Source organism: Chrysemys picta, chromosome 6 (genome assembly GCF_011386835.1).
Source record: "Chrysemys picta bellii isolate R12L10 chromosome 6, ASM1138683v2, whole genome shotgun sequence".
NCBI classification, from domain to species: domain Eukaryota; kingdom Metazoa; phylum Chordata; order Testudines; family Emydidae; genus Chrysemys; species Chrysemys picta.
Genome location: NC_088796.1, coordinates 102,272,340 through 102,286,817, shown reverse-complemented (window position 1 = coordinate 102,286,817; position 14,478 = coordinate 102,272,340). Strand labels below are relative to the sequence as shown.

Genomic DNA, 14,478 nt, shown 5'->3' with positions numbered 1-14,478 from the left:
GCAACCTGTACAGTGAAGCACTGAAGATGCAGATGTAACGCTGACAGACCCCGGTCATTGGTGAGCGGGATTGAACCGGGGACCTCTGGAGCTTAGGGCGTGAGCCTCTACCACATGAGCTAAAAGCCAACTGTCTGTTAGCTAAGCCTGTAGAGCAGATTCATTTTATCGCTCTTTTTTTAAGTAGTCTTGGTGCTATTAAATGGGACAGAACACCACATCCAAGGAGGTGTGTGGGTTACATAGATACAAAAAAAGTGGAAGGACAGTCCAGTAGTTAGGACTCTAACCTAGGATTTGGGAAGACCGGATTCAATTCTCTACTTTGGCACTGACTTCCTGTATGACCTTGAGCAAGTTAAATCTCTGAGCCACAGAGATTTAAAATGTAAACGGAGAGAACAGCACTTTCCTACCTTATAGGGGTGTTGTAGGGTAATTACACTAGAGATAGTGAGGTGCTCAAATACTATGGTAATGGGGGCCATATAAGCACAATAGATAGACCACTTGTTTCTAGGTTTCCTTTTTAATTATGATCTATTTTGTATGTTACCAACATGTGCACTTAGCAATGTCATCTCTTTGTGTCAGGAACACATGGGTTCAGTGCCTTATTGATACACAGGTATTGGTGCTGGCATTTTACTTAGGGAACAGTGCTGTGCACATTTACATTGTATGTAAATGATAAGCAATAATAGTATTCATGGCATACAAAATCGGGTGCCAATAAGGTCAAAGAGTGTGCTTTAAAACGGTATCAAGCAACAAAGGGAACCCAAACCCAAACAATAAAATACTGAACAAAGAAAAGCAATCAGGATAGAGAGGATACTTATACATTGATTGCTTCATGAAGCAGGTGGGTGTTTTTTGTTTGTTTGAAAAAATCCTAAAATGCAGTTTATTCCCAATTTACTTAAGTGATCTGAAGAAATTCTCTGCTACTTTGAACATGTTAATTTACATATTTCACATGGCTCATTGAAATAATCATGCTTCTAGTACAGGAGGCTAATACTTTTACTATTTATTAGCTTCATTTATTCACATTGATGACCTGGAGACTGATGACAGATCTCCAATTGTGAAACAGCAAGTAAAAGAATAAATATAATTCAAAAACCCCAAGGTCACCACATCACAAGATGCACTTTGCCCATTTATTTTGATGCATGTAAATTTATTTTAATTATTTAAATTGTTAAATTTAATTCTTTGTTTCAGTACTTGAAAGTATACTAGTAAATGTTGTGTGGTATATTTTGCAAGAGTAATGAGATAGAGTTCTTTCAAATATTGGGAAGAGAAAAAAGCAATACTGTTATCTTTTAAGTGAAATATACAATGTAAATACTTTAACTGTTGGTTGTTCTCACAACCATCTGAGTTCTGCACTACTTTTAAAGTAGCAAGTCAGTAAATTCACTTCAGCAAAGTGCCTGTAACATTGCATCTGCTAGGTTATTGTGAAACACCAAGGAATAAATTTTAGAAATTGCTTTCCAGATTTGATTCACCACCTCAATTTCTCATATCAAAACGGGTCTCACCTTTGGCCCATGAGATGATTTCTTCTTCACTTCAGAAGAAGACAGGGAGTTACTGGGAAGGTTGAGGAGATGAAGGCTCTGTCCCGAAGAGACTGATGTGCCATCTGACATTACCATGATCTGTCATGAGAGAGGGAAATTAATGTACTGGTTAAATATCATAAAATACTATGTAAGGAATTAGTAATCATTTTGGGAGTGGAGATACTGCAAAATCTCCAACAAACAGCAATCTTGTTTTCCTCAATAGGTGTTGGATTATTTAAAAAAATTCCCATCCTCCATGCCCATATGCAAAAATCTGCACACACAAAAAAACCCTTCAAAAATATGCCCAGTTTATATTAGAGTGAGTATTTTTTACATGTAAACCTGATGAAAAAAACCTGACGTCTCTTGGTTCGAATTAAAACCCAATTTGTACCCCCAATTCCATGTCCTCTATAACATTCAACACTTTTGAAAGAAATCAGTTTAATCTACTTGAGGAAGAAAGGCCTGCACTTATTGCCATCCCACTAAGCAATATAAATGTGAATCAGTCTTTCTGGAGTCTTGACTATTGAATAAAGCATTGTGATGTAAAATGTATTGATGATGCAACTGATGCTGGTTAAATTTAGTACCTGAAAGAATTAAGTGCCTTGGTTCTAAAATCCTTTAAGGGAGAGAATCCATCTTCCTAGTCAGACAGGCAAGATGCATCTATGCTGACTACTGAATCTGGCCTGATCTTGGAGGGTATATGTTATTGGGTAACATATAATCTATTTGCTAAGCAATGTATGATAAATAGGTAAACCAACCAACCAAACATATGGTAGCATCTTAAGATACTTTTGCAATGAAGCAACTATGGAGCTAACTGCATTGATGTATCAAAACTAATGGGACATCAATTGATGCAAGTGAGGTGTTTAGGGTCAGAACTTTAACTATGGCTAGTTGGAATACCACACCCAGGCAGGGGTTGAAACCTTACAAATATGGTCTTGAACACAGATGGTTGGAACACACACTTTGCCTCTACTATACATCACACAGTGGAGCTGGTTAGGTCTGCAAAGAGCATGGTTAATTCAAGTTCTCTCTTTTGAATTAGAGTCCACATTACAACATTATAAGCAAATATCCTTCTTTCTGGGGAATGTCATTTGTGCTAGCATGAGTTTATCTTCATTTTCATCCTCCGAGTCCCCTTCTATAACACTGGTCTTGCTAGCTAAAACATAACGTTAAGAAAAAGTTTGGCTGTGAACACTTTCTTTTGAAACTTAGCACATTTCCTTGAAGCTTAAATTAAGGAAGGAGACAGGCCTAGGGTTCAGCTGAAGGGCTACTTCTCAAAGAGTTCAGCTGATAAAACATGGTGCCCTTTACTTAGTCAGGAAAACCACTATGCTGCATTTATGAGCACTTCCTTTGGAAAACACTTTGAAATCCCATAGCCATTGAGGGTATGTCTTCATTGCTGTGTTAGCTCAGGCTGTAGCATGGATGTTGTCCCTAGCTCCCCAACGTTCACACAGAACATCCATTGACCCAGGCTTGAGGGTATTTTAAGCCTGCACTAACATATATAGCTGAGGATATAGGCTTGATATAGGGTTTTGCCTCAACCTGGGCTGGCAATCTGCTTACTTTGAAGTGAGGGTGCAGACTAATCAACGAGTGCTGACACTCCTTCAGTGCCTTCCCACCATTCCACCTGGGTCATATTTCTTCCCCTCTACCTACTCCCCTCTTCTGCACTGGAACTCACCTACAAGTTTATATGGTGAAATCAGCCTTTAAACCCCATGCATGCCTACTACATTTCTGCTGAGTTTTCACAGCACTCTCACACACAGTCTGAGAAATCCTCTTCCCAGTGTGCTGCCAGCTGTCCAGATGCTGACATGACGGTTCTGATGAACCTCTGGTGTGAGATCACTAAGACCCATGATTTGGGGAGATGTAGCCAAGATGAGCAGTTCTAAGAGGAAATCTCCAAGAATTTGACAGCAGAAGGAATTCAGTGGAAGGCATCTCAGTGCAGGGAGAAACATCAAAACTTTGAAGATTGCATATAGGAAGGTCCTGAATCACAACTCCACAACCAGAAAATCACCATAAACATGCCTGTTTCGTTGCCAAAGTCAATGAAAGAAAAATTGAACAAGGCTCAAACCTTTTAAAACTCCACCCTGGAACCAATAAGCTCATATTTTCAACAGTTAAAATAACTTAAGGTCAAAAGTACTGAGATAGACTTGATTTTAACTAAAACGAACAAGAAAAAAAATGTGTCCCAACATTCAACCACCATTCCTATACATTAAAAACTAAAGGGGAATTAAAGCTCTTGGATCTTCTAAACTATGTGTTGGACACTAAAGCAAATGCTAATCATATCGTTTAAATAAACTCAATTCAATTACTTAACTCATGCAGAACAAAAGATTAAAGATAATCCTTTGCCTAAAGGAACACTATACCTAACGTTGGTCCTTGAGAGGCTCAGGCTTCCCCAACTAGTACATTTTTTTCATTACAGTAGATTATTTACAGGAGATTCAGAATATATACTTCATGCAGTAGAAGCAATTAAGAGACTACTTGTTCAAAATATAGGGACCTATTGTAATCTCAGATAGCATTAAGTGATAAGTATATAATGAATATTGGCAAACACTGAACTTCAATCATGACATCTTTAAGAAATGTCACTTTTCTGACAACTTACAGTTCCCTTGTTTAAAGTACCACTCCCCAAGATGCTCATTTTTATTTCTTCCTTCTACTCATTAGAAGACCAGCTGTCTATCCATGGGGAGAGAGGTTTCTGCAATAGGAGCAACTTGTACTTCTAAAATTAGTTCTGAGACAGCATAGACAAAAAGAAAAACATCTGTTTCCAAGAGAGTTATTTGCTGCACTGATTAACAGCAACCTACTCCTTGCAACCTCTTGATCTAAAACCTCAAACCACATCATTAATAACCACACATATTTGTAATAATTCTCCCAAAATGTTATAAATTGGACTGTTTTTGTAAGTTATGATAGCTGCTCTCCAAAGGCTGCCTGTATACTGTAGTTAAAGGAGGAACTGATGGATTTGGAGTCCCTTTCCAAAGAGTCAAGAGTATTAATTACACAATTGCAAACTGTACAAACATTCAATTTTTTGTACAGATGGCAGACAGGGCTGTATTATATTATTGTCTTAACATGAACTAAAAATATTTTTCCTGTGTTTTCCTGCAAAACTCACAAGGCAGTTGTTCGTAATGTCATATTGAAACAGGTGGTTTGTCCGAGGAAGACTGGGGTTTTCGGAGGCAAAAATCCAATTTAACTGTTACCTATCATTCAAAGTCCTCCAAATTAACTTCTTGCTACTGACTTAAGAAACAGATGACATACCACTTCTAATCTTCCCGTTAAAAATTGTATTTTTGACAGAAAATAAACAGTGGAATGGAATCAAATGAACCTTCTTTACCCACAGAATGAAGGGGAAAGTGAGCCAAACTTTGCACCCAGCTAATTGCTCTCTGTCTAGAATGAGAGGTTTCTGAGAGGTATGCTTATACTTACCGTTGTTACAACTATTGGTTTTGGGTCAGAAAGAGGTCCACGTCAGAGTCTTCATTCAAATACAAGAGGAGTTTTCTTCAATGGAAACTGTTTTTTTGTCTTCTGGGATTTGATCTACAGTCAGGTTGATGAGGCACATTGCTTATGTATATAAGGCAAGACCAACTGGTTGCCACTGCTCCTTGCCAATCAATCCTGCCACATCATCATTACTGTACTCTACTTAAGAAAAAACAAGGACAGAGTTTCATGCTGACTTTTTCATTGCAAATTCCTTGTTCTGCGAGAAATGCTACTTAATCTGGAACAGCATCTTTAGAGAAAGAGATGGACTGAACTCCACTGGAGATAGTGAATATTCATGCAAGGATTTGTTAAAACCTGCTCCTGCAGATCCTTTCCCTCTCCATATAGATTCAAAAACCCAGAGATTAATTTAATTAAAACTGGAAGCTAGAGATGGACAAAGTTATTTCTGAAGGGATTTCTGTGTAGAAAATGTCCTCCTGCAGAAACCAAGCTTTGAGAAAGGACTTGTAAATTGGACATGACCTTTGTACAATTGTTTGGAACAAATGTTCTCCTTAAATTTCTTGATTATAGAAATATCAGTTCCAAGGCGAAATTACACCTTATCTTTTTTTGTGATAAGCAAGAAAATAATTCCAGACTGGAAGGGAAATCAGGTACACAGAATCAGCTGAATCTTAGTATCTTCTGACTTATGGTGATTTAGGATACATTTTGTGCTTCAACTTTGATGACACTAAATGTAGTGTTAGACAGAAGACTACCGTTATTGAAATATGGCATGACTCCAAGTTATTCTAGATTGGTCTTCTGGGTGGACTCCAGTATTTTCCAACAGTCTGAAAACAGGCTTAGCAAATGCAAATAGTTCTCCTCTGTGTTTGTTTCTCATGTCTAAAGAAAAAGCCTCAATTTATTTTCAAAGCATGTGTACTTGGATAGTGCCTACACAAAGCCTGCCCTTCATCTTTATGATGGCGGGAAGATATACTCTAACTCCCCTCTCCCCCTCACCCCACCTCCTCCTTAGAGATAAGACAAGCATTTGGAGTCAAGCTTATCATTTGGAAGGGAATATTCCAAAATGGGATTTGAACAGTAATCGTTCAGAATCAAGACGACCATAAAAGGAAGAACAGTATCATTTTCAGGAAAGTGGATGTACTGTAGTAATGTATTTCCCATCCTGTTTGCACACAGGACACATTAATGCAGGACTTGAGCTTTGGAAAGAAAATAAACATTCTCCATACAACTATAAAAAAAACAAGCAAAAGATTCTCAATTTGGGAGAGTTTTATAGAGTCCATCTTTTACTCTTAAAAAGAAAACACAGTATTTTACATTTAAAGAGCACCATTCATCTTGAAGGAGAATAACTCGACCTTGTCTTAAATGTTGCCAACTAGAGACATAAATCACTAGGCCTCCAGTTTAAATTTCCTGAAGCAGCTTCATTTGACTTGCGAGAAGCACATGCAGGACTATTCATGGTTTGGGCTTCCACATAAGGGGAAGACAGAAGCTGAAACAATGATGCTGAAAACACTCCTAAATTAATTGCCCTGAAAATGCTCATCTTGATCTGAAGTGTATCACTTGCATCAGCAGTGCTACATCCTAGATTCAGTCAGTTGTCTATTCAATCACTCTTCAGTATAGAGGGGAGGGGCAGATTTTCAGTGCTCCTACCTCTGCCCCGAAGAGTAAGGAGAATTTACATTAGTAAAAATAAAATGGGTCTTCCAGTATTGGAGGTCGATGAGGACCTTTAATCCTTCAGGTGTAATTTAACTACTAAATGGACAAGACCTTATTGCATTTTCTGTATTGAATTGATTTGATATAGGCCACTAGCAAAGAGATAATTAACAGAGGGAAATATGAAAGACTAGTAGCCTCAGATACAGGTGACTTGTTGACTGCCAGTTCATGAGGAAGGTGAGAGAGAAAAGACAATGATGGTTGGTTTGTCTTCTCCAAATAGCAAGAGAAAATGATGCACAATAAACTAGGGTTACCATACATCATCTTTTTCCCGGACATGTCCGGCTTTTCGGCAGTCAAACCCCCGTCCGGGGGGAATTGCCAAAAAGCCGAACATGTCCAGGAAAATGGCGGCTCTGCTCCTCCCCTGACTCTTCGGCTTTGTTTAAGAGCCGAGCTGCCCGAGCGCTATGGGCTTCAGGCAGCCCCCTTGCCTCTGGACCCCAGCCGCCGGCTGGGCACTTCCCCTCCCGGGCTCCGGCGGCGCAGGGTCCGGAGGCACGGGGGCTGCCCGAAGCCGGTAGCGCTGGGGCAGCTCGGCTCTTAAACAGAGCCGAAGAGTCAGGGGAGGAGCAGAGCCTGCTCCTCCCCTGACTCTTCGGCTCTGTTTAAGAGCCGGGCTGCCCGAGCGCTACCGGCTTCGGGCAGCCCCCGTGCCTCCGGACCCTGCGCCGCCGGAGCCCGGGACGGGAAGTGCCCGGCTGGGGGCGCAGGGTCCGGAGGCATAGGGGCTGCCCAAAGCCCGAGCGCTACCGGCTTCACGGTTTGCCGGGCAGCCTCCAGACCCTGCGCCCCCGGCTGGGCGCTTCCCCTCCCGGGCTCCAGCTGCGCTGGGGAAGCGCTGGCCGGGCGTGCAGGGTCTGGGGGGTGCCCGGCAAACCGTGAAGCCAGTAGCGCTCCGGCAGCCCTTTCCGCGTGGCTGGGAGTGGGAGGGAGGAGGGGGCGGAGTTAGGGCGGGGAAGGGGCGGAGTTGGAGCGGGGCTAGGGGTGGGGGAATGGGTGGGGCCAGGGCCCGTGGAGGGTCCTCTTTTTTTATTTATTAGATATGGTAACCCTAAGAATAAACAGATAATGATGTATACAGAACAAGAGGGATAAATGCATTTTGGCACCGCACAAAGTTAAGTCATTTATAATCAAACCTAAGGTGTTAGACACTTATTGTCCAGCTGAAAAACAAATAAATGGTAGCAAGACAGTCAACATGATCTGTGGTTTTTTGTTTTTTTTTAATAATTAAAATTGTTAGAAAGTGCACATTCAGGTTACCTTACAATAGCAGAACTAACTTTTCCAGTGAAGCCTGGACTGATATACAATATGCTAAGTATTTAAAAAGGGACTTTTCAAATATTTTTGGCCTTTTATCTGTAAGCACATTTTAAAAAGCCAGAAATAAGCCCATCCAGGGGTGCACTTCTAATTCTAGCAAATGCAAGTTAAATGTAGCTCATCTTTCTATACCCACAGAGGGCTACTATAGCAATAGACTTATCCTTTTCTCCAGAAACATACCTAGCTCCCTTTTCCAATTTATGCACACCACTTACTTAATGTTTTATTTTCAAAGATCCTATTAAGCTAAGACATTTTGCCTGAAATACTTATAAAACTAGTCCCGTCTTCAATTTCAGTCCATGACTACTTGTTTTCTAACTAGTTACTGTCTCAAATCATTTGTAACCATTGATCCATCCCTTTCTTTTTGTGACTGTATACATTTGTACAAGACCTATTCTTTTTTCGAAGACCCCCTACATAAGCCAAATAAGAATAATCCTTTTATTTACTTATGACTACTCAACGTATAAACAAACCTCTCCCTCATATAAACACACACCAAAACAGTGAGGCACTTTCCTCCGAAGATGTTAACATTCATACATGTGATATAAGTTTGTCCCTCTTACACTAACAGACTGTCTTAGGCCTACTAACACCCATTCAACCGATATGGAAAGAAGTCTAAAGTTACTTCTACATAGTCCCACAATCTGGACTATGGCACATACCAGCATGCTACGCTGTAACTCCCCCATGTGGATGTTGCTGTTCGTGTTAATGTAGTCCTCTAACTAGGTACCTTTTAGTTAGCACAGGCAGCTTCCACACAAGGGAATTACAGTGCAGCATGCTAGCAGATGCTGCATTTCACACCCTCAAAGTCTTACCTACAGGGTCATAGACAAACTTTAAGTTGGTGTAACTTACACCTTCATACATGGTCTTCTGGCTCCTACTGTGTAACTTACACCAACTTTGTCTCTCTTGCAAATCAGAAGAGCAGGTATAAGTAGATCAAAAGCAGTGTGAGGGTAAGGGAGTCTAATTCATGCTGCCTTACATATCACTTCTGCACTTGGTCCACTTAATTTTCCAAACACTATAATCACATTTTTTTAAACAAAGTTTAACTTTGTGTTATTTGATCTCACCACAGTTTGTATCCTGCATTTCAACTTCAGAGGCCCATATAAAGCAGTTTCATTTATGAACTTAATTTCCTTATTGCCTTTGCAGAAATAAATGTGAAGACTTTAACCTTGAAGACAGTGAAAGATACCATTAACTAATAGTGTACTTTGGCATTAGTCAGTCAAAAAAAAAAAAAGTCTGCTTACTTGTTCCCCCTCAAACAACAGGCAGTAAGCTAATCACTCACATACTCCACTTAATTTTACTCTCAAAGCAACTTTTATTACACTCAGTGCACCAGCAATAAGCAGCAAGTTCTTTAATGTGATGACTTTCAACATGGGCGTGGGACTCACCCCTCCGGCCTTCAGCAACTTTCTTCTGAATTCTTCAGTTGGGTTGTTGAATGTGAGCTTTTCGCAGCGGAGGTGGTTTACAGGTGGGTGGCCTTCAAGGTGCAGGAATAAGTCATAGTCAAAGCGGACTTTCTTCGGTTCTTCCTGAGGGTTGAAAATAACCAAATAGAAAAGTCTACCACCACAAATAATTAGCTTAAAAACAAGTGCTACATATAAGAGTTAAGTAAAGAAGGTGTCAATTAAAATGAATGTTACGACATTTGTTACGACATTAAAACTAGGGGCATAAAGCTTGTAGCAACAGTTCATTTTTAATGTAAGATCCTCTGTAGTAATCTGGGCTGATTCTTCCTCATAAGCAGTAAAAAAAAAAAAAAAAAAAAGTTAACAGGAATAAAACTGACAACCTAGCATACTCCTGTGTATGGTCTCTGCTCATTTTTTTTCTTGTCACTACTGATGTGACCTCATCACCCAGGATCCAGACTAATCAACTAGATTTCCAAAAATTCCACCACAAAATAAATAAAATAATCTTGCTATTGCTAGTGTAGTAAGGAATGACACTTTCAGGTAGTAATTACATATAGCTTTTTTCCATGTTCCCTGTACCAATATAGGGAGTAAAATGGGGGTAAGTCACACATGACATGGAAGGGATCAACAATGCTTTATCACTTGGAAAGCTCCTCTACCAAAAAAGTTACTAATATCAATGACTAGACTCCAATTTTTAATACCAGGACAAGGAATCAATTAAGCATGTTGTAGGCTTACAACTATCCTTGTATATTTCTCTCTTAGAAGCCCCAAATGGGGCAACTACTCCACAAGAGCAAGTCTTAAGAGAAGACAACAATGGACATCACTCAACTCGCTATGCCTGTCAGTTGTACAACACAAGTTGCCAAAAAATGGACACGTAAGACAGAGTACTAATAAGAGAAAAATAAGCTGTCAGATTTATAAGAGTCCTTAGCTCTCCCAAGTATAACAGTTTCAGCATACATCCAGCATGTCTTTTTGATCATAAGCTACTCAGAGGGAGTGCTGTATTTGGGTCTCGTTCGGTGGCAAGCACACTACGGGTGCTTACATCATATCAAAAAAGCATTTACTTTTGACTCCTCAGGATTCCAAGGATGTGGACAGCAGGAAGCTTGAAAATCATAATTACAGTAAAAAAAATTCAAAACAAAGATTTTAAACTAAGTCAGGTTAAGTCCTCAAAGCTGCTTTATCTCTGAACTTGAAGCAGTGACCCAGGAAAAGGAACTGGGATAAGCAGCCTGCAGTAGCTTGTTTCTGAAGACAGACAGAGGAGAGCAGTCCCCTTTAGATGAACCAGTAGCTTGATTGACTATATTGAAATGTACCACGGATGAAGACATAGAGAGGCTAATACATGGTTTCTTGGGAAAAATTAAGTAAATTATTCCTCAAACTATTTGGGCAGAGCCATACCATTCCCCTGGCCATTCAGGTTTGCTATATAAGCCCAAGTTGAAGAAGTGAACAAACTGGAGTCTTCAAAGAATTTTGCTGAACATTTGATGACCAGAGCCTGTCACTTCAAAGCAGAAATTTACTGTAAGAAGCATCCGTAAAAGCCACAGCCATTATTTAATGGCAGCCCTGACAGGAGGGCAGAACACACTGAAATTCACTTTAACTCCCCTAGTTGGCTCATATACCCTTTTTAAAAATGAAAGTGCATTTTTCAATGTAGTGAAACCTTGGATCTAAAAGCATGTTTTAAGGGACTACCGTACATTTCTCAATTGCTGTTAACTGCACCCTCATTGCAGCTGAATATGCCATATGCTTCTCTGCATTCCTGCGATTCCTTAAAGCTTTGAAAAATTTTCTGTCAGAGAGAAGAGCATATTGGATTTTCTACCAATTCCTTTAGTCTCAGGAACAGGAATACTGTAATTCTTTGAGTCCAAAGTCCACAGCAGATGGCTTCCTGCACCCCTTTCTTGTCTACATAAACCTTGGACACCTTCGGAATCAGAAATGGAAAAGTTGTCTACCTTGAATAAGTGATGATCATCTGTCTCCTCTTCCTCCTCCAATCTATCCCCTCATTCTCTGTACTGGAATCCCTGTAAAGCAGCTTGGGGGAGGAAGAGTAGCTGAGCCAGGAGAAGGTAATATTTTGGCTGAAGAGACCTTCACGAATTAGAGTTGGCCCTATTTTTGTGTCTTTTCCCCTTTGTGTGCTATTGACCACAGGAAGGGTTTTGATGCTGCATCTGTGAGAAGAACTGGCTGACCCACAGTCCAACTGCTGCTTCTTGATTTCCATGGCACCAAAACAGGGGTGAGGGACGTTTGCAAATTCCCAATTCCAAATGTTGCTTGAGAATGAGGTGAGCTGTAATCATTGGAGCCTTGTCCTTGATTTCAGTACATGCCACAATTCCTGCTGGAGAGCTCCTGTGACTTGAAGGCCTCCATATTCAGCAAAGGCAGCCAAAAGTCTGGGTGGAAAACAAAAAAAGAAATGTCGGGCGGGAAGCCTCTGTAGAGATGCTTCAATGAATCACTGTCTTCTGACTTTGAGTCCCCGGTTTTGGGCTGAATTCTGAATGGATGGGGCTTAAAGACCCAGAAAATGGACTGCTTTTCTATAATCAAGTCAGATATCCTGGAATGAACCAAGCTACTCTCTAAAGGAGACAAATGCACCAAAAATGCACCAAAAAGCCAGTTAATCACTAAATCAATTCTATTTCTTTCTCCACTATCAGGTGAGGCAGAGTAAAACACTCCACAGATTGATACAGGGAACATTGCAAATCTTATCATTCAACATCTACGATTCAAAACAAACAACCTAAAAGGTACCTGAGCAAATCCTAAAATAGGATGAGCAGAAAAAAATCATGTACTGTATCTTGGCAGAACTTTCCATAGAAAAGAATGGAACATTGTAGTGCCTACTTAAAAGCATTTTGAAACTTGTGCACTTATCTAAACCACCTTTTAAGTGAGCGGATTTCAATGAATACTTTGGCTACGCAAGGATTTTTTTAGTGCACTAGTCTTATTTAAAATTCTAAAAACAGAGATGTAACCAAAATATATAAATGCGTGTTTCTATTTCAAGCCAGTATGTCAAACTACATGTTGGTGAATTCAGTATTACAAGATAAGTTGCTAATACTGTTTGTGTGTTTCATTTACAACAGCAGCTCCACCAAACCACATTGAACGGTCATATGTATGCAACCTGAAATACTGTGATACTTTACACTAAATTCAAGAAGCTATGGAACTTTGATTATTCCCCTCCATCTCCGCCCCCCAAATCCAATTATTTTTTATCTGAAAAGTTATTAGCTATAGAGTCCCTTTCATGTATTTAATTAAAATCTCAATGTTAACTACCTTAAGTACCTGCAGAAAACAAAGTATCTATCAGAAATTATACTGAATACTAAGCCACAATACTGAAATCTTTGTGGAATGGCAAAAGCTCTATTTTTAACTGTGCCCCCTGGTAATGCTGAATTCAAAAGTATCATTATTCACATTACACTAATTTTTTTTCCCCAGAGAGGATACGGTATAAAAAGATTTCCTTTGAAAGATCAAAAAGTAAACTAATGACACAAACTGGCAATATTAATTAGAATAATGGGACCTATGTAAAAACAGCATCAAAATCAGCTTCTTTTTTTAAACTCAAGTGCCATTTTAAAAACTTCCTAAAATCCCAGTCAATTTCTGACAAAGTCTAGTAATCCTTCTCAGTTTTTCTCAGGTAATCCTAATTTCATAGAACAATCTGCACAAATCACTGTGCAAACCAATTCTGTCATTCAAACTAGCCATAATTTTTAGAGTTTGTAGTAATTTTTTATGATGGCATTTAACAAGTTTTTTGTGATTTGTGAATTAAAATGCAAGCTCTATCAAATAACTTGCATATTAATTTTTTTGTAGGAAGTTAAATAGTATCAGACTGCATACCTTGTTTTTGAAGTAAACCTCAATTGGCAAAATGAAACCAGCATACCCAGATTCTTCAACTTTGTAAGGTGGATCTTTACACACTGAAACAATAAAAAAGAAGATGATCTGTTAAATAACAAGGGTCATTAGTAGTTTAAAGAAGATGGCAAGATTAGAATGAGCATTTCATTTAGACATGTAGGTACAGAGTTGGTCACAGTTTTGTCTTTTACTTCCCTCTGCTGAGTTCAGGGTGCATGCGAATTGATTGATTTTTTGTATTTAAACCAGATTTTTTATTTTGTAATGTAAATTATAATACATTTTTCTTTTTAAAAATAACCTATTTAATATTAAAACTGAATTCAATATAAAATATGTTAAGGCCTAAACATGTCACCTCTTAAAACATTTACCAGTAACTAAAAATAAATATGTTGAATCCATGAGCCTCTTATCAAAAACTTTGAGTTAAAGTCTGCTTTTCTATATAAAGAAAGAGTTAGGAAAAAACAACAAAGTTTTGAGATCAAATTTAATAAATATGGCACAATAGGCCAGGTACTGTGTTAAGTGCTTGATCCAATGGAGGACCCAAAAGCTGTACTTCTGGGTGTAAGAGACTGGCAAAGTAATCAAAGGCATCGGGATCCAGCCTCAGATTTCAGGAGACACCATCATGCATCTGACCAGGATCATCCACTGAGCCCATCTGGGTGGTCTCAGACTCCTATTTTATAGCTTTTCCCTACATGAGCTCTGATTGTCTCAGTTCTCAAATTATGAATATGACTCCACCCGCCATG

General features: G+C 39.3%; 1 protein-coding gene across 7 annotated transcripts in view; it reads right to left on the bottom strand.

The window, feature by feature from the left end:
• Positions 1-14,478, bottom strand: part of MLLT3 (MLLT3 super elongation complex subunit) — a 210,693-nt gene that overhangs the window by 74,010 nt on the left and 122,205 nt on the right. For all 7 annotated transcript variants that reach the window (XM_042850548.2, XM_005297691.5, XM_042850550.2 and 4 more), the window contains 3 exons: positions 13,691-13,773; positions 9,707-9,850; positions 1,557-1,676 (listed from right to left, as the gene is read on the bottom strand). In XM_042850548.2, the coding sequence (XP_042706482.1) occupies positions 1,557-1,676; positions 9,707-9,850; positions 13,691-13,773 (347 nt within the window). The remainder of the gene's footprint in view (positions 1-1,556; positions 1,677-9,706; positions 9,851-13,690; positions 13,774-14,478) is intronic.